The sequence below is a fragment of the Oncorhynchus masou genome, chromosome 15, assembly GCF_036934945.1.
Source record: "Oncorhynchus masou masou isolate Uvic2021 chromosome 15, UVic_Omas_1.1, whole genome shotgun sequence".
Lineage (NCBI taxonomy): Eukaryota > Metazoa > Chordata > Actinopteri > Salmoniformes > Salmonidae > Oncorhynchus > Oncorhynchus masou.
The window spans coordinates 16,730,684-16,751,621 of NC_088226.1; the positions used below are offsets into that span (position 1 = coordinate 16,730,684).

Sequence of the window (20,938 nt, forward strand, 5' to 3'; positions counted from 1 at the left end):
CCCTTTTTTGATTAGCTAGCAAGTGGTTCCTAAGTGGTTGCTAGGTGGAGCTGGAGGAAGATTGCTGGCTAGCTAGCGAACGTTAACTATGTCGTGGCAATGCATAACATCGTTGTTTCGTGTAAAGCGTACTAAACTGTTCAATAATGAACTTCTCTCTTGCATAACTAGTTAATTTTAGCTAGGTCAATAAGTATCGGGAACTTATTCACCTCCCAGGCCTCTGACTAACGTTACCAGTAAAAGGCCTAGGCTTGTGGAAGCAGTGTATTACTTGACCGCGTGTTTACAGGCATTTACGCATGGTCTATTCCATCCTAGTTGCAACCAACTACGAAATCGGCCGGTCATGGAGGTCAATGGGTGCGATGAACATCAGAATTATGAAATACTTGCAGAGATAGGCGAAGGCGCATATGGCAAGGTGTACAAGGCCAGAGAGGTCCGCGATCAACAGCGACTCGTAGCGGTGAAGAAGTTGAACATACCCGGACACACGGAGAGTGGGATTCCTGCTTTCATGATCCGAGAGGTGGCGCTCTTGCGTAAGATCGGGTATTTCAACCATCCCAACATTGTAAAGTAAGTACATTTTTCTGGAATGTAATTATATCTTAAAATGTTTGCATAGCCTATGAATTATACATAATTATCTTTAGGTTTAAAATCAGTTTGATGGTGTTTTATAATTGCTTACCATGTTGTCATGCCATTTCATTAGCAGAAATGGTTCACAATGATTGACCTTAATTGCTGATCTTACTGAAAGGTTGTTGGACGTATCTGCTGGTCTGAAGAACAGGAGTTTGGACCTGACGCTGGTGTTTGAGTACATCGACCAAGACCTGTCTACCTTCCTCACCACGGTCCCCAGCACTGGACTGAGTCTTGACAAAATTAAGGTGTGAATTCTCCCCCTTATATACATGCAGCTGAATAAAATCTCAATGAGTCCAAAGCACACCATTACGAATTAGTATAACATGTTACTGTACTCTCTTTTGAACTTTTCATAACAAATGTCCTCATATCTTTTCAGAATAAGCCACAGTCAGAGAAAGTGTTTGAGCAATGCTGTCATGCTGCTTCCTGTCTGTACAGGATGTGATGGTGCAGCTGCTGCAGGGGCTGGACTTCCTGCACACCAACATGCTGGTGCACCGCGACCTGAAGCCGGAGAATGTACTGGTTAGTAGCCGTGGAGAGGTGAAGATCGCTGACTTTGGGCTGGCACGCATCTACACCTATCACATCGCCCTTACACCCTGTGTAAGTCTACAGAGTAGAACATCCTCCTTTCAATGCACAATCTGTTCAATTGTCACAGTGCCATTGTCCCCCAGCCTAGCTAAGGTAAAGGAGCTATACTTAGAGAGAAAGATACTTTTTACTTTTATGTCCTATCCAACGTCTCACACCCTCTCCCTTCCTTTCCCTCCCTCCTCTCTCTTCAGGTGGTGACACTGTGGTACAGGGCCCCCGAGGTGCTGCTCCACTCTGGTTACATGTCCTCCGTGGACATGTGGAGCGCTGGCTGCATTTTTGCCGAACTGTTCCTTTTGAGGCCGTTGTTCCGTGGATACACTGAGGCTCAGCAGCTCCAGAAAATCTTTGAGTGAGTTTTTTTCTTCTACCGTGCCCAAGTTGTGATTTGAATAATGTATGTTGTGTGTTCTGCCTGTGCTCTTCCCCATGTCCCACAGGGTGATTGGCTTGCCCAGCGAGGAGGACTGGCCCAGGGAGAGCCCCATCTCATACTCCCGTAGCTGGTGCCCCAGAGACCCCTGCACCCAGCTCTTATCCAACCTGGGCCAGGAGGAGAACAACCTACTCCTTGTATGTACAATATACACATTTTGAGTCATGTTTCTGTTACAAGGCATTTTCCAAGTTAATGAATCATTGAATTCTATTGTACTTTTAAAGCACACACTTGCTCTCTGCCTGCAGCAATGTCTAGAGTTCAGCCCGACCAATCGCATCTCAGCTTCCAGAGCCCTCTCCCACCCTTTCCTGGTGTGCGCCTGAGGACTCATAACCTGGCAGGATGTGGAGAGGATGGAGGAGAGCTGGGACAGAGGTTAATTTCCCTTGGAATCCTTTTACCTAGCCTATAGAACACTGAGGGTTCTCGTGCCGTAAGATCCAATGTACCTATATCGAAATGTAGAATTTTTTTGGAATGGAAATAAAAGTGAATTTTTTTAGAAGGTAAATCTGCAGGTTAAGCAATAAAGTGGGCACCATGCCACTGTTTTGGTAAAAGGTTGAGAGATGGGGGGGGGGGGATTGAACTAATCTCAATTTCATAGACAGCTGAGGATGCAAAGACTGACCATCCATGATATCAAAATTATAGATTTAACTGTGTTTAAAGCTATATAGTGTTTGTTTATAATTACATTATATACAAACAATGAAGTTAAACAGGCTTATTTGTTGGACAATGATGGGGTGCGACAGTTGATCTAAGCTAATTAGGTATTTATAACTTATATTCTTTAACAATCAATGGGTATAGATCATCAATTTAAAAGTCAAAACTTTATGTAGCGTCGGCCCTTTTAAAGGTAATTTGTTCAACATGAATATCCAAATCTTGACTGGTTTTATCTGAAATGCATTTCTGAAGACTAGTTTCGTATTATGAAAAAGCACATATCAAGCGATGTAGAAACTGCAGTTCTTATGTCATGAAAACCCAAAGTGGAAGGAAAAGTAAAGTTGACAGTAATCTAAATTACAAGAAATATATTGCTTTACTACAACAAATTAGTTTATAACTAGAATCCTTAATTGCTACATCCATTTTTTTGTTACTTATAAATGAATAATACATACCCATTCCTTCTTGAAGAATATAACTTAGAAATGCCTCATGAGCTTAGTTCAACTGTTGTACCCCATCAGAAACCAAAATATAAGCTTGTTTTATTCCAATGTTTGTGAACGATGTAAATGTAAACACACACTGTATAACCTCAAAACATGTTTAAACCGATTAATTTTCATATTCTTGATGGTCAGTCCTTGCATCCATAGCTCTGTCTTTGAATTTGAGAGTGGTTACATGTCCCCAGGCCCATCCCTCAGCTTTGAACCAAATCAGAGGTGGGGTGGCCACTTTGTTATTGTTTCAACAAAACAAAACAAAAATACATTGTTGCTTGATTTGTTTTCCACTCTGTATTTGACACCAGGAAGTAAGAATGCAGTAACAAGAGCTGCTAGAACATTTTGCAGGAGAACAAAATGTTAATAATTCAGAATGTGTATGCTTTACTTTATTACTGAGGCATATTGTTGTTACAAGTGATATTATTCATCTGAAGTTGCTGCATGTGGATGACACTGCTGTATGAGCATATAAGTGAATGCATTATTTTTTATTATTGTTCCAACTGCACCTTTTGGTTCTTAATGGCCCTTTTTTTATTTCATATATATTCTCTGTTTAGATACTTGGAAAGGTCATACCTGTGCATCTGTTTTATTGGCCATAACATACACTTTTTTCAGTTTTGAGGTGCAATTTTAATGTTAGGGGCATTTTTTGTCAGGACAGAGAACATTCTGTGATCTTGTTTTATTTGATCAAATGTAAATTCATTTGACTATTAGTACTTTCTCGACAGTGTTACTGTTTTCATTCATTCAATTGAGCGGCACCTGTTATTGGACTTGGTTTGATTTCACCCACATCTTACAAGTATTTTAATGAAGATATTTTCACAATATCATGTTACCAAATGTCTGTTTTACTATTTTGTACAAGAAACATGGCTATAAGGTTATCACACCTCCACGACCTTATGTGGTACAGACACAGTGCTATTTACCCTTTCATGACCGTTGACCTTAGTATGGCCACACAGGGTCAAGTGCAATGATGTTTATAAGGTCAGATATATTCTTATTGTTCAAGGCCTGAAGTGGTCCAAGCTAGAGTATGAATCAGACTTCCTCTGGCATACTGCACTTAGGGAGAGGTTATTCTAAGTAGTTATCTGTGACTTGGTGTTATTTTAGAAGTTGTATCTTTGGCCTCTTCAAATGTGGGACTGCCAGTGCTGCATCCTGCCCTCTCCCTTGTTGCCTAATTTGTACACAGGCCTCTGTCCCAGCTCTCTGATCTGATCCCCCTCCCCCCTTTCAATATATTCTGGGCCTTGTACTCTGTTAATTTAAAGGCAGAGTCAACGATATGGCGTGGATGCACAAAGTAAACAGCATAGTGGGTCAATTTCCGCAACAACGAAGAGCATTGGAGCACAATGCTAAACTTCACTGTTTTGGTCCCGTGGCTTCCACGTTGTAAGCGTGTGATGGGAACCTTTGCGCAAGCGCAGTTTCCGTTTTTATTTAACTAGGTAAGTCAGTGAAGAACAAATTGTTATTTTCAATGACTGTCTGTTCAGAGGCAGAACAACAGATTTGTACCTTGTCAGCTCGTGTATTTGCAACCTTTCGGTTACTAGTCCAACGCTCTAACCACTAGGCTACCCTGCCGCCCTAGTTAGACTGAGAGCGAAGTCTTGCATCTCACTCATTACAATATTTTCGTTACTGCTTATGCAACGACATTTCGCTACCTTTAAGTGAAATGGCAAAGTGCCTGTTTGGACACGAGTCAGTATTTTATACTGAGGTGGTAGGGTACTTCTCAAATGAGTTTCCCTTACAGTATTTTGTGTTAGCTTTCAAACAGGTGATTTTTTTATTCCTGAGTCATATTTGGATAAATACAAGTGTCTTTAGGTTTCAAGTTATCTTTTATTCAAGCGCATCTTGATCCATGAAATGGCCAGACTTGACATTGTAGATGTAGCCTATGCTGTTGCAAAGAAAATGAACACATCCAGTCATAGCTTAAACGATAGAGAAGATCATGCTCTATTGACAGTGTGCTGACATTGTACTGGTTCTGTCAGTTGCTGTCTATAGCTCTCCCAGCCTTGTCCCCTGTATGTGGCAGCGCTCGGGCAAGGGGAGGGGGTTATATTTTTAACCGGGACAGTCTGCGCTCGCCGTAAATGGGCTTTCACGCTCTGTTGCTGCGGCGCACAAATGCCCAGTCCCTGCTGTTGTTAGTGACCATAGCCGGTCCCCTACGATTCGAGTACATGTAAGTACCCTAGCAAAATTCCTTTATGTAGGCTTCTAAAACAAAACATGTTGAAAGCCAACTTACAATGGGAATTGTTTAGCTTTTCGTTCATTGTAAATGACACCGTGAGTTTTAGTGCGCTTTGGCACAACTAGATTACAACAGTGGATTTGACTCAAATAAACTGACACATTTAAGGACATAGTTCATTTAAATGATTTGCATTTAAATACTAATTTGATCTATTAATCGTAATCGTACACAGTTAGAAAAACCTCTTCAGTGCGCACGAGTGGCAAGGAAAATAGACCCTCGAATTGTGTCCATTACGCGTCAGTTACTGACAAGTAATTATGTCCCGATTGGAAGGTCTTCCCCAGGTTTTTTTTTCGTTGGCATTTGGTATCAAATAGTGATTATACTCTGTTAACAGATCTGTAATATCAAACTGCGGAGAGACTTGGTCGGCCTAATGTCATTATCTTACCAAACATTTGACTTGAGACTTGTTTGCATAGTAAAATTGCTCTCATTCGTGCCATGACTCATGTCTTGTTTTGTCAGTGTTTTTTTTCTTCTTTGGGTTCTTACATACTATACTGTGAGATCCTATTTTGGATAAATATTTGGTGGTAATGACGTTTATTGCCATGGTGTTTTCTTAAAGTGGTGAGCTACTGACTGTGTTGTGGCTGATGTAGAGGGTGGAAGTTAGAGTGGACTGGCATGTCATCTAAGGACTGAACTATATGTACAGAAAGGAACAGTGATGTCATCAATGATACTCACATGTAATTCATGTGATTTAGGCTAGATCTTTTGGATGCCATCTGGCATTGGTGGAGCAAAATTTTCCCAATTGTTCACACTTGGATGTCACACAGTAGACAACTATTAATGTGTCATATCATTCCAGGGGCTGAGGGGTGGGTTACAGTATGAAGGGTGGAGGAGGAGGAGAGCTACAGCTGCTCTAGAGGCATTATGTTCCGTAGTGTAGACAAGTCCTAGAAGCTGCAGTTGTTATCATTTCTAAACTCAATTAGTGTCTTTGTATAGGCTCTGCAGAAGTCTGCCCCAGTGATAGAAGCATTCTGAGCTATTTAAACCCAGAGCATTTTATTTTAAATACAAGGCTCTGGTTAAATCTATCCCCAATTTACCTGCATCACATGTCCATTGTGTCCAGTGATTATCCAGAACATGGGTACAGAGAGAGGTAACACCCCTTATGCCTTCCGCATGCTAGCCGAACTGAACGAGTGTGCTCGCATACTCCCTTAGACATGTGGCAATAGTACTGTTTGTCCATCTTGAGACGCCATAGCCAGTATACTTCCTCAAAATAGAAGTAATCTAAGATAACTCAAGAAATCTGTCATTCATTTTGACATTTTCTGCCGAGGAGATCTTTTTACATCCAACTAAGATGTTTGGTGCAGTATTTCTCAAGTGAAAAAAATGTTGCATGAAAACGATTAGTCTCTCATTGAATGACAACACTTCATTTAAAGAATCCATACTGTTCACCAATCACCGTAGAAGGGGCGTAGACTTCTCCTTTAGAATGGGAAGAGCGAATGGGAAGCCACCGCTCATTTACCCTTAAATTACTCTGCTGCCCAGTGGGGGGCTACAGATCTAATCCCGTGTAATTCCTCTCTTTAATCTGGCCTTCACAGTCTGTTCCTTTCCTGAACCCAATGACATCATCTGATGTAACTCCTTTAACTTCAATGGGGGAAGATGTGAGTTCAGAGACCCCATTTTTGGGAAAAATCCATTGCACTTGTACTGAAAGTTCTAAGGTTTTGTAAGGGTCCTCTTCTGAGGAGGAGTAGCGAGAAGGATCGGAGGACCAATGCGCAGCGTGGTAAGTGTCCATAATGTTTTTTAATAAAGACAATAGAACACTGGAACAAAACAACAAACGATAATGTGAATATACAAAACCGAAAACAGTACTGTGTGGACCAAACACCCACAACCCAAAAGTGAAACCCAGGCTACCTAAGTATGATTCTCAATGAGAGACAACAATTGACAGCTGCCTTTGATTGAGAACCATACTCTGCCGAACTCAAAAACCAACATAGAAAAACAAACACAGACTGCCCACCCAACTCACGCCCTGACCATACTAAAACAAAGATATAATAACAGAACTAAGGTCAGAACGTGACAGGTTTAGTATGGACGTTATCTATGAATAATCCTTTAATAATTATAGATTACTGTGTGGGCATTTTGAGTTCTGTTAAACAAAAAAACATATATGCTAATAGGATAAGGGGCAGTGGTGATTTTAGCATGTAAATCTTGGTGGGGCAAAATCTTTAAAATGTGTGGTGCATGCCAGCAAAGCCAATACACAACACTAAACAATACTATAATGGTGACAAACGGTACCCACAAACTGTTAGGACCTACATAGAGCTGTCCCAACAGCAGTGCCAACACCTTAGCCCTGATACACCTGGCTATCAGCTGAGCCTTGTCTGGCAGCGAGACAGTTCATTCAGCTTCATTTACTGCCTTTAAAAAAAATAAACCATAGCTGATATGGCTAAATTGCTTGAAAGAATATAGTTTCTACTGACAATTGAGATGTACAAACTATGGCATAAGGGGACAACAAACGAATGAGGCAATCCGTAATTTTGATTAAGACATTAATGAGCGAGCTAGAACGGACGTAGTCAATATAACTATATGTTCAGCACTTTTGAAATGTACAGCGACAGAATTCAGAACATGGGCCGTTCTTACAGTGTTCTCCCTGTACAACAAGTCAGAACCGTGGGATAAATTAAGGGGGGCATAAGCAGAAAATGAAAACTCTTACAATATTCAATGATTATATTTCTCAAAACCGGTTATAGGCGACATGTGCACCACCAAGTCAGAACAGTAGGCGAAATTAAGAGGTGAAAATAAACCAAATGATTAGGTTGAGGCACATGGGCTTCCTACACAACATACACTTAGTATTACTTTCTTAGCTACAGTACACATCTCCCTGGCATATTACATAATTTATGCAGCCACACAATATATTTTTGGACCCACCTTGTTGTGCTGTGATCACTTGGACAGGAAGTTGATTTTGTCATCAAATTTTGTCATTAAAGTCTGTTGTTCTCTGGATTTATGGTGCTTTCAAGACAACTGGGAATTAAAATAACAATAATTTGAATCATGATGATGCCAGTGATCTTTAGGTCGTAGCTCGAGAAAGAGGTCCGAGTTCCGGATTTACAATTCCGAGTTGGATGAAAGTTCAAAAAGTATTTTCCCAGTTGTAGCTCATTTTTCCAGAGTTCCCAGTTATTTTGAACTCACTAAAGTCAGATTTTGCAGTTCCCGGGTCAACAGATGTTTTGAGCGCGGCAAAAATCATGCTTAATTGGCAGCATGGCCAATGTTGAATGTTTATAATTTTAAACTAGGAAAAAATATATTTAATCTTAGACCTGGGTCCACACGGCAGGGTAGCCTAGTGGTTAGAGCGTTGGGCTAGTAACTGAAAGGTTGCAAGTTTGAATCCCTGAGCTGACAAAGTACAAATCTGTCATTCTGCCCCTGAACAAGGCAGTTAACCCACTGTTCCTAGGCTGTCATTAAAAATAAGAATTTGTTCTTAACTGACTTGCCTAGTTAAATAAAGGTTTAAAAAAAACACAGCCACTCCACTGAATAGTAGGCTAATGATTGCTTTGTAATGCTTGCAGTTAGCCACTGATTCCTTCCAAACCACTCATTGTCGATTTTGAGATATCCAACTTGTCGTGTAATGTTTATGTCCAATGGCTGATGAGCATCGATACGTTTTATCTATAATTTCTGTTCATTATTTCTCTTCATATTGGGGCAGCACGAAGGCTAGTGGTTAGAGCATTGGGCCAGTAACTGAAAGGTTGCTAGATCGAATCCCTGAGCTGACAAGGTAAAAATCTGTCATTCTGCCCCTGAACAAGGCTGTTAACCCACTGTTCCTAGGACATCATTGTAAATAAGAATGTGTTCTTAACTGACTTGCCTAGTTAAATAAAGGTTAAATAAATTTTTAAAATATGACAAGGATTAAAAAGGATTTGCCAGTAGATTGTTGACCTGATTCATGATGATGACAGCTAGCTAAGATTTTTTCTGTAGCTTTCTTCAATGGGCACTTCTAATCGAACTCTGTGGCAGCACCCAAGGGGCTTGAATTTTCGAGGTCTACCCTTAGACTTGGCGGTGACGTAGTGTCCCCATGAGTGACAAAACACTGAGCCAATCCCAACACAATACTCTGTATTTTTCTGCTGGCTTGCCCCACCACCACAGAAAGCACGGAGCTAGGCTGAAACACCTGCATTTTGGAGCTGCCTTACTCAAGAAAACAAAAAAAGACACCATGTTTGTATGCAGCTTTATTAACTCATATATATATGTTTTCAAACTGATATGTGACAAAATAACATGCAAAACAGGCAAGTCTCCCTTTTTATTTTTGGGACTCTGCCCCGAATGACGGGTCGCCACTGGTAAGGGGATACCTAGCCAGTTGCACAACTGAATGCATTCAACCGAAATGTCTTTGCAATTTCACCCAACCCTTCTGAATCAGAGAGGTAATATGTCCTGCATCACAGAAGGTTGGTGGCAACTTAATTGGGGAGGACGGGCTTGTTGTAATCAATTCAAATTTATTTATATAGTCCTTCGTACATCAGCTGATATCTCAAAGTGCTGTACAGAAACCCAGCCTAAAACCCCAAACAGCAAGCAATGCAGGTGTAGAAGCACGGTGACTAGGAAAAACTCCCTAGAAAGGCCAAAACCTAGGAAGAAACCTAGAGAGGAACCAGGCTATGTGGGGTGGCCAGTCCTCTTCTGGCTGTGCCGGGTGTAGATTATAACAGAACATGGCCAAGATGTTCAAATGTTCATTAATGACTAGCATGGTCAAATAATAATAAGGCAGAACAGTTGAAACTGGAGCAGCAGCACGGTCAGGTGGACTGGGGACAGCAAGGAGTCATCATGTCAGGTAGTCCTGGGGCATGGTCCTAGGGCTCAGGTCCTCCGAGAGAGAGAAAGAAAGAGAGAATTGGAGAGAGCATATGTGGGGTGGCCAGTCCTCTTCTGGCTGTGCCGGGTGGAGATTATAACAGAACATGGCCAAGATGTTCAAATGTTCATAAATGACCAGCATGGTCGAATAATAATAAGGCAGAACAGTTGAAACTGGAGCAGCAGCACGGCCAGGTGGACTGGGGACAGCAAGGAGTCATCATGTCAGGTAGTCCTGGGGCATGGTCCTAGGGCTCAGGTAGTCCGAGAGAGAGAAATTAAGAGAGAAGGAGAGAATTAGAGAACGCACACTTAGATTCACACAGGACACCGAATAGGACAGGAGAAGTACTCCAGATATAACAAACTGACCCTAGCCCCCCAACACATAAACTTCTGCAGCATAAATACTGGAGGCTGAGACAGGAGGGGTCAGGAGACACTGTGGCCCCATCCGAGGACACCCCCGGACAGGGCCAAACAGGAAGGATATAACCCCACCCACTTTGCCAAAGCACAGCCCCCACACCACTATAGGGATATCTTCAACCACCAACTTACCATCCTGAGACCAGGCTGAGTATAGCCCACAAAGATCTCCGCCATGGCACAACCCAAGGGGGGGCGCCAACCCAGACAGGATGACCACATCAGTGAATCAACCCACTCAGGTGACGCACCCCTTCCAGGGACGGCATGAGAGAGCCCCAGTAAGCCAGTGACTCAGCCCCTGTAATAGGGTTAGAGGCAGAGAATCCCAGTGGAAAGAGGGGAACCGGCCAGGCAAAGACAGCAAGGGCGGTTCGTTGCTCCAGAGCCTTTCCGTTCACCTTCCCACTCCTGGGCCAGACTACATTCAATCATATGACCCACTGAAGAGATGAGTCTTCAGTAAAGACTTAAAGGTTGAGACCGAGTTTGCGTCTCTGACATGGGTAGGCAGACCATTCCATAAAAATGGAGCTCTATAGGAGAAAGCCCTGCCTCCAGCTGTTTGCTTAGAAATTCTAGGGACAATGAGGAGGCCTGCGTCTTGTGACCGTAGCGTACGTGTAGGTATGTACGGCAGGACCAAATCAGAGAGATAGGTAGGAGCAAGCCCATGTAATGCTTTGTAGGTTAGCAGTAAAACCTTGAAATCAGCCCTTACTTTGACAGGAAGCCAGTGTAGATGGGCTAGCACTGGAGTAATATGATCAAATTTTTTGGTTCTAGTCAGGATTCGAGCAGCCGTATTTAGCACTAACTGAAGTTTATTTAGTGCTTTATCCGGGTAGCCGGAAAGTAGAGCATTGCAGTAGTCTAACCTAGAAGTGACAAAAGCATGGATTAATTTTTCTGCATCATTTTTGGACAGAAAGTTTCTGATTTTTGCAATGTTACGTAGATGGAAAAAAGCTGTCCTTGAAATGGTCTTGATATATTCTTCAAAAGAGAGATTAGGGTCCAGAGTAACGCCGAGGTCCTTCACAGTTTTATTTGAGACGACTGTACAACCATTAAGATTAATTGTCAGATTCAACAGAAGATCTCTTTGTTTCTTGGGACCTAGAACAAGCATCTCTGTTTTGTTCGAGTTTAAAAGTAGAAAGTTTGCAGCCATCCACTTCCTTATGTCTGAAACACATGCTTCTAGCAAGGGCAATTTTGGGGCTTCACCATGTTTCATTGAAATGTACAACTGTGTGTCATACGCACAGCAGTGATTATGTTTTCGAATAACATCCCCAAGAGGTATATATAGTGAAAACAATAGTGGTCCTAAAACGGAACCTTGAGGAACACCAAAATTTACAGTTGATTTGTCAGAGGACAAACCATTCACAGAGACAAACTGATATCTTTCCGACAGATAAGATCTAAACCAGGCCAGAACTTGTCCGTGTAGACCAATTTGGGTTTCCAATCTCTCCAAAAGAATGTGGTGATCGATGGTATCAAAAGCAGCACTAAGGTCTAGGAGCACGAGGACAGATGCAGAGCCTCGGTCCGATGCCATTAAAATGTAATTTACCACCTTCACAAGTGCCGTCTCAGTGCTATGATGGGGTCTAAAACCAGACTGAAGCAATTCGTATACATTGTTTGTCTTCAGCCTTTTCTAAAATTTTTGAGAGGAATGGAAGATTCGATATAGGCCGATAGTTTTTTATATTTTCTGGGTCAAGGTTTGGCTTTTTCAAGAGAGGCTTTATTACTGCCACTTTTAGTGAGTTTGGTACACATCCGGTGGATAGAGAGCCGTTTATTATGTTCAACATAGGAGGGCCAAGCACAGTAGGGCCAAGCACAGTAATGGCTGGAGCTGTACAGGTGGAATGGTATCAAACACATGGCTTCTACGTGTTTGATGCAATTCCATTTGCTCCTTTCCAGCCATTAATATGTGCCGTCCTCCATTCAGGAGCTGCCACTGTCCTGCACTGCAAGACCAAAAGTATGTGGACACCTGCTCATCGACCATCTCATTCCAAAATCATGGGCATTAATATGGAGTTGGTCCCCCCTTTGCTGCTATAACAGCCTTGACTCTTCTGGGAAGCCTTTCCACTAAATGTTGAAAGATTGCTGCAGGAACTTGCTTCCATTCAGCCACGAGAGCATTAGGGAAGTTGGGCACTGATGTTGGGTGATTAGGCCTGGCTCGCAGTCGGCGTTCAATTCATCCCAAAGATGTTCGATGGGGTTGAGGTCAGGGCTCTGTGCAGGCCAGTCAAGTTCTTCCGCACTGATCTCGACAAACCATTTTTGTATGGACCCCGCTTTGTGCAAGGGGCATTGTCATGCTGAAACAGAAAAGGGCCTTCCCCAAACTGTTGCCACAAAGTTGGAAGCACAGAATCATCTAGAATGTCATTGTATGCTGTAGCGTTAAGATTTCCCTTCACTGGAACTAAGGGGCCTAGTCCGAACCATGAAAAACAGCCCCAGACCATTATTCCTCATCCACCAAACTTTACAGTTTGTACTATGCATTCATGCACAGAACACAGAACAGTGCAAACTGGCTCTAACATGAATAGAAAGAGGAGTAGGAGGCCCCGGTGCACAACTGAGCAAGAGGACAAGTACATTAGAGTGTTTAGTTTGAGAAGCAGATGCCTCACAAGTTCTCAACTGGCAGCTTCCTTAAATACTACCCTCAAAACACCAGTCTCAATGTCAACAGTGAAGAGGTGACTCCGGGAGGCTGGCCTTCTAGGCAGAGTTGCAAAGAAAAAGCCATATTTCAGACTGGCCAATAAAAAGAAAATATTAAGATGGGCAAAATAACACAGACACTGGACAGAGGAACTCTGCCAAGAAGGCCAGCATGTTCTGTGAAGGGAGTAGTACACAGCGTTGTACGAGATCTTCAGTTTCATGGCAATTTCTTGCATGGAATAGCCTTCATTTCTCAGAACAAGAATAGACTGACGAGTTTCAGAAGAAAGGTCTTTGTTTCTGGCCATTTTGCACCTGTAATCGAACCCAAATGCTGATGCTCCAGATACTCAACTAGTCTCAAGAAGGCCATTTGTATTGCTTCTTTAATCAGAACAACATAATTGCAAAAGGGTTTTCTAATGATTAATTAGCCTGTACGCCTATGTAGATATTCCACAAAAAATCTGCAGTGTCCAGCTACGATAGTCATTTACAACATTAACAATATCTACACTGTATTTCTGATCAATTTGATGTTATTTTAATGGACAAACATTTTTGCTTTTCTTTCAAAAACAAGAACATTTCTAAGTGACCCAAAACTTTTGAACTGTAGTGTACTTTTGCATATATAGTGTACATTAAAGCTGTTTGTTCAATGCCCTGTGTGTCCTCAGGGTCAGCGTGGGACTGGGGTGAAAGAGGGACATAAAAGATGGTGTCCGTGACTACTTCACCTCAGCTCTGTTTACAATGACATGCGGGGAGATATGATACCTTCCGTTTTACCTCATTAAAACCTCTCTGTGAACTTACTTTTGCAAGTTGATTCAACTTTATCTTGGCAAATAGTGAAAACAGTATCATTGCGCTGTGTATTCCTAGCGAGTACTAACTAGTCTGTTCTTCCTGGTGCTTTAGAACAAGCTTGTTTATTAGTGTTACTGGATTAGGGACTGATGATCCATGCTGAGCTCCAATGGCAACCAATCTCTCTCACCCAATCTAGCCCTGCCTAGCCCGTGACATGACCTCTGCACCAGTCTGCCAAAAAGATGGACACTCTGTCTCCGTCTTCATTGTCTTACTCTCACTCAATTACATGGTATTGGGATGTTTCTCATCTTGCCCTCTGTTACTCTTGGGAAGGTAGAGCTATACCAACCAAGCTGTCTCTATTCTTGTGGTAGTCAATTTTGTGGTTGCGCTGAACTTGACCTCACATACACAAACATACACACGTGAGCACACACACATACACAGACTTAGCACACAAACACAGCTGCCCTTCTGATCTTGATGTCCCGTAGGGATCAATGCGACTGACAGCTCAGCTTTCGGTGCGTGGCCTTTTGCTGTCGTCTGCGACACGTCAGATTTGGAGATCCACCTGGCTCTATGTTAGTCGCTTGCTCACACTGTCTGAGAGCTGTAGTCAAAGTCAGGGGTGTATCCAAATCAATTTAAGTCAATCATGTCTTCCATATACACGCTTGAAATCTGGAAGACACTCTGTCACACACCATTCCCAATACTCCCAGAGCAAGCGATGTATCTATAGTGTAACCGATGTCTGTGTTTATCTGTATATGGTGAAACCATGACTGTTACAGACCACCACAGAGTACACGGTGCCCTTTAGGCCTGCAGTAGCTCTACTGTACTAAGTCCTATGAGTCCCATAGCTCTCTCTGCTCATTGTTCCATAGGCCCCATTGTGTGTCAGCTGTGGTGGGAAAGGGACAGGAATGCTGACGCTAACATTTAGCCATTTCAGAACACCACTCACACCAATTTTTGGCAGCCAAGCAAATGGCTCAAGTCCCTACTGATTGAGAATACAAATGTGGTGATGTCATTATTTATATACAGTTGAAGTCGGAAGTTTACAATTCCTGACATTTAATCCTATAAAAATTCCCTGTCTTAGGTCAGTTAGGATCACCACATTATTTTAAGAATGTGAAATGTCCAAATAATAGTAGAGAAAATGATTTATTTCAGCTTTTATTTCTTTCATCACATTCCAAGTGGGTCAGAAGTTTACATACACTCAATTAGTATTTGGTAGCATTGCCTTTAATTCAATTGTTTAACTTGGGTCAAATGTTTCGGGTAGCCTTCCACAAGCGTCCCACAATAAGTGGGGTGAATTTTGGCCCATTCCTCCTGACAGAGCTGGTGTAACTGAGTCAGGTTCGTAGGCCTCCCCGCTTGCACGCGCTTTTTCAGTTCTGCCCACAAATTGTCTATAGGATTGAGATCAGGGCTTTGTGATGGCCACTCCAATTCCTTGACTTTGTTGTCCTTAAGCCATTTTGCCACAACTTTGGAAGTATGCTTGGGGTCATTGTCCATTTGGAAGAGCCATTTGCGACCAAGCTTCAACTTCCTGACTAATGTCTTGAGATGTTGCTTCAATATATCCACAATTTTCCTACCTCATGATGCCATCTATTTTGTGAAGTGCACAAGTCCCTCCTGCAGCAAAGCACCCCCACAAGATGATGCTGCCACCCCATGCTTCACGGTTGGGATGGTGTTCTTCGGCTTGCAAGCCTTCCCATTTTTCCTCCAAACATAACGATGGTCATTTTGGCCAAACAGTTCTATTTTTGTTTCATCAGACCAGAGGACATTTCTCCAAAAAGTATGATCTTTGTCCTCATGTGCAGGTAAACCGTAGTCTGGATTTTTAATGGCGGTTTTGGTGCAGTGGCTTCTTACTTGCTGAGCGGCCTTTCAGGTTATGTCAATATCGGACTCGTTTTACTGTGGATATAGATACTTTTGTACCTGTTTTCTCCAGCATCTTCACAAGGTCCTTTGCTGTTTTTCTGGGATTGATTTGCACTTTTCGCTCCAAAGTACATTCATGTCTAGGAGACAGAACGCGTCTCCTTCCTGAGCGGCATGACAGCTGCATGGTCCCATGGTGTTTATACTTGTGTACTATTGTTTGTACAGATGAACGTGGTACCTTCAGGTGTTTGGAAATTGCTCCCAAGGATGAACCAGACTTGAGGAGGTCTACAATTTTTTTTTCTGAGGTCTTAGCTGATTTCTTTTGATTTTCCCATGATGTCAAGCAAAGAGGCACTGAGTTTGAAGGTAGGCCTTGAAATACAGTGCCTTGCGAAAGTATTCGGCCCCCTTGAACTTTGCGACCTTTTGCCACATTTCAGGCTTCAAACATAAAGATATAAAACTGTATTTTTTTGTGAAGAATCAACAACAAGTGGGACACAATCATGAAGTGGAACGACATTTATTGGATATTTCAAACTTTTTTAACAAATCAAAAACTGAAAAATTGGGCGTGCCAAATTATTCAGCCCCTTTACTTTCAGTGCAGCAAACTCTCTCCAGAAGTTCAGTGAGGATCTCTGAATGATCCAATGTTGACCTAAATGACTAATGATGATAAATACAATCCACCTGTGTGTAATCAAGTCTCCGTATAAATGTACCTGCACTGTGATAGTCTCAGAGGTCCGTTAAAAGTGCAGAGAGCATCATGAAGAACAAGGAACACACCAGGCATGTCCGAGATACTGTTGTGAAGAAGTTTAAAGCCGGATTTGGATACAAAAAGATTTTCCAAGCTTTTAACATCCCAAGGAGCACTGTGCAAGCGATAATATTGAAATGGAAGGAGTATCAGACCACTGCAAATCTACCAAGACCTGGCCGTCCCTCTAAACTTTCAGCTCATACAAGGAGAAGACTGATCAGAGATGCAGCCAAGAGGCCCATGATCACTCTGGATGAACTGCAGAGATCTACAGCTGAGGTGGGAGACTCTGTCCATAGGACAACAATCAGTCATATTTTGCACAAATCTGGCCTTTATGGAAGAGTGGCAAGAAGAAAGCCATTTCTTAAAGATATCCATAAAAAGTGTCATTTAAAGTTTGCCACAAGCCACCTGGGAGACACACCAAACATGTGGAAGAAGGTGCTCTGGTCAGATGAAACCAAAATTGAACCTTTTGGCAACAATGCAAAACGTTATGTTTGGCGTAAAAGCAACACAGCTCATCACACTGAACACACCATCCCCACTGTCAAACATGGTGGTGGCAGCATCATGGTTTGGGCCTGTTTTTCTTCAGCAGGGACAGGGAAGATGGTTAAAATTGATGGGAAGATGGATGGAGCCAAATACAGGACCATTCTGGAAGAAAACCTGATGGAGTCTGCGAAAGACCTGAGACTGGGACGGAGATTTGTCTTCCAACAAGACAATGATCCAAAACATAAAGCAAAATCTACAATGGAATGGTTCAAAAATAAACATATCCAGGTGTTAGAATGGCCAAGTCAAAGTCCAGACCTGAATCCAATCGAGAATCTGTGGAAAAAACTGAAAACTGCTGTTCACAAATGCTCTCCATCCAACCTCACTGAGCTCGAGCTGTTTTGCAAGGAGGAATGGGAAACAATTTCAGTCTCTCGATGTGCAAAACTGATAGAGACATACCCCAAGCGACTTACAGCTGTAATCGCAGCAAAAGGTGGCGCTACAAAGTATTAACTTAAGGGGGCTGAATAATTTTGCACGCCCAATTCTTCAGTTTTTGATTTGTTAAAAACGTTTGAAATATCCAATAAATGTCGTTCCACTTCATGATTGTGTCCCACTTGTTGTTGATTCTTCACAAAAAAATACAGTTTTATATCTTTGTTTGAAGCCTGAAATGTGGCAAAAGGTCGCAAAGTTCAAGGGGACCGAATACATTCGCAAGGCACTGTACATACATAGGTACACCTCCAATTGACTCAAATGATGTCAATTAGCCTATCAGAAGCTTCTAAAGCCATTACATAATTTTCTGGAATTTTCCAAGCTGTTTAAAGGCTCAGTCAACTTAGTGTATGTACACTTCTGACCCACTGGAATTGTGATACAGTGAATTATAAGTGAAATAATATGTCTGTAAACAATTGTTGGGTAGATTACTCGTGTCATGCTCAAAGTAGATGTCCTATCCGACTTGCCATAACTATAGTTTGTTAACAAGTCATTTTATGGAGTTGTTGAAAAACAAGTTTTAATGACTCCAACCTAAGTGTATGTAAACTTCTGACTTCAACTGTATGTTTAGTGGTTCAGATCCTTGTTTGTGTTCAAACAGCCAGGCAACCTAGTAACCAGGATGGAGGTTTTGCATGTATTTGCTTGTTGAGAGAGACATTAGACTGTCAGATGAGTGATTATGGACATTCCTGCTCAGGGATATTTCGAGGGACATACATTCCCAATGACATGTTTAGTACCATGTTATTGGTAGAGGATCAGAATGCTGTAGCCTACATGAACCATGATTGGGTTTGAACAACCAGCAAACTATACCTCTTTGAAATATTATTTACTTTGTAAATGCAATATTTAGTTTTGTTGGTGAACTTACTGCTTGCCGGACAGTGTCTCCAACTTTTCAGCTCGCTAAGATAGGAAGGCACTAACTAACGTTGAAAGCAGGAGGGACTGATCTTGTCCAACCTGCAGACAATCAGCCATGTACTGTAGGACTGAAGTGGAGCTGACTGGCTGGCTGGCTGGCAGTATAGGGTTTCAGTGCAAGGGGAGATTTCTGCTTTGCAGAGCAGCCTACAACAGGTCAACTTACAGGGCTTCAGCAGGAAAGAGGAGAGAAGGGAGACGGGCGACAGGGGCATGGGAAGGAAAAGAGGGGGCAACTATAATGTAGCTGGTTGCCTACAGATGGCAAGCTGCTATAAAATGAGATGAAGCAAGACGCTGATTTTATAAGGGACATTTCAACTAGGTATGGTTTGTTTTGGTCCGATGCGATGTGGAATTGAGAGAGACTTGTGTAAATTCTGGCGACTGTAAATTCTTTAGCTTTTTTTTTGTTGTTGTTGTTGTTGTCATCATAGCGACATGTTATTTGATTTAATAGTGCACTTGTAGGCTGGTGCTCTGTTTATGTCGCGGTGGTTGACTTAATGAAGAACATGCGGATGTGAAACAAACGGTGAATGAGTTATTCAACTGGTAGGGAATGAATGTGTGGCTAACTGATTGAGAAAGTGGGATGGCGCAGTTAGCTGATGTTTCTATTGCTCCCTCTGTCTCAGCAGTGCGATGAGCTCAAAGGAAGGATTCATCTGTCTGACAGCCTGCTGACTGGAAGAAGACATTCCCAATGCCAACGACGGAGTTGCTGATTGGTTCCACATGCCAACTTTGGACTTTTTGATTGGTGAAGCACATTAGGATATCTGACTGGTGCCTGCAGTTGTTTGGAGCACACACTAACTTACTGGAGGAGGAATTGATTTTTGAACATCCATTTATCATTTGGTGTCTGATAGGTGAGAAGTGACGTAGGGAGGGAGTCTCTTGAGGTTTGAGTCATCAATGCCCAGGCCATTGTTAAAGGAGACCTACTGAGACCTTCTGACTAACGGACAGACAGGAAGTGGAACAGGCAGCATGGACACTATTGAGAACCCCGACTTGGAGCCCAGATCGGAGCGGATCGCCCGCTACAAGGCCGAGAGGAGGCGGGAGCTGCAAGAACTCTATGGCAACATGGAGGAGCTCCCATCCAAGTGGGTGAGGAGGGATGGGACTCTCATGAACTCAGACAGCGCACCTCCCTCCACAGACAGGACCCTCTCTGGGGGGTTGAACGGCAGAGCGGGGGGGCCGGAGGGTGGCCGGAGGGACCTCCACATGGAGAGCAACACCCCTCTGGAGTCAGAACCTCGGAGATTCTCCAACGGCTTTGAGGCAGACACCGCTGCAGACCCAACATACCTCCAAAGGTGAGTCCCTTCCATGTGTAGCCATTAGCCAATCAGTAGTGACGATCCGTCTCAACCGCATCAGGAAGACAAGTAAACAAAGAGTGATGCAGCAGACAGGTGGCAGACACTGACAATTTTCTTTGTTTCTGTCTGTGATGTCACTCCACATGCTGACTCAGACCACTGAACCTAGTTATGTTGAAAGTATGCAGGTATGCCTGCTGGCCAGTGAATTGCTGTGTTATACAGTATCAGGCCATGTTTCTTTTCCCTGTTCCCTAACAACAGATTGATGAATAGAAACAACCATATTATGTGTAACCACCTCTTAAAACAATCCCCTTCCAGTCGCCAAGCTCTGTTTCCAGTGAAAACTCTATCCTGTGACCTTTCAGCCTCGTAAAACAGTTGTCAGGGTTCACCTGTGCTCTATGGCCTTTGTTTCTCATTCATATGGAGCGAGCTAAACCCGACTCCCTGCGTCATTGCAGTACTAGTACAGCAGAGATCCTGTTGATTCCTCCATGTGTCTTTTATACCCTCCTGACCTGGGCTCCCTTTCCTTTAAGAGGTAAAATACTTTGTCAGGGGTGCTCTTTAGGAATGGGTGGAGTTGTGGTAGTTTGCCACTTTCCGTACTCCACCTCTCTCCCATCTCCCTCCTCCCCCGCCCCCAGGAAGTGTTCTTCTGACTCTGCCGGCGTGTTGAGTGGGGTGGAGCCCCTAGCTCCCCCAGGCACCCCTGGACCCGACGCGGCCCAGCTGCAAACGCGGGTGTCGGTGGGCCAGTTGAGGTGTGCCCTGCTGCAGCAGACTGGGACTGGAACACAGCCTGAGAAAGTGTAG

General features: G+C 42.9%; 2 protein-coding genes across 4 annotated transcripts in view; both read left to right on the forward strand.

Moving 5' to 3' along the window:
• Positions 1–268: 268 nt before the first annotated feature.
• Positions 269–2,248, forward strand: cdk21 (cyclin-dependent kinase 21). Its single transcript, XM_064987386.1, has 6 exons — positions 269–582; positions 770–902; positions 1,102–1,269; positions 1,455–1,615; positions 1,704–1,836; positions 1,951–2,248. The coding sequence occupies exons 1-6, from the start codon at positions 350–352 to the stop codon at positions 2,026–2,028; spliced, it is 906 nt and encodes a 301-aa protein (XP_064843458.1). The 5' UTR covers positions 269–349; the 3' UTR covers positions 2,029–2,248.
• Positions 2,249–5,007: 2,759 nt separating this feature from the next.
• Positions 5,008–20,938, forward strand: part of LOC135555770 (supervillin-like) — a 42,982-nt gene continuing 27,051 nt past the window's right edge. For 2 of the 3 annotated variants that reach the window (XM_064988491.1, XM_064988492.1), the window contains exons 1-2: positions 5,008–5,125; positions 19,418–20,110. In XM_064988491.1, coding sequence (XP_064844563.1) covers positions 19,776–20,110 — 335 coding nt within the window. In that variant the 5' untranslated portion in view covers positions 5,008–5,125; positions 19,418–19,775. Of the gene's footprint in view, positions 5,126–18,566; positions 19,105–19,417; positions 20,111–20,938 lie in introns of those variants that run through there. The other variant, XM_064988490.1, reaches the window with a different exon arrangement.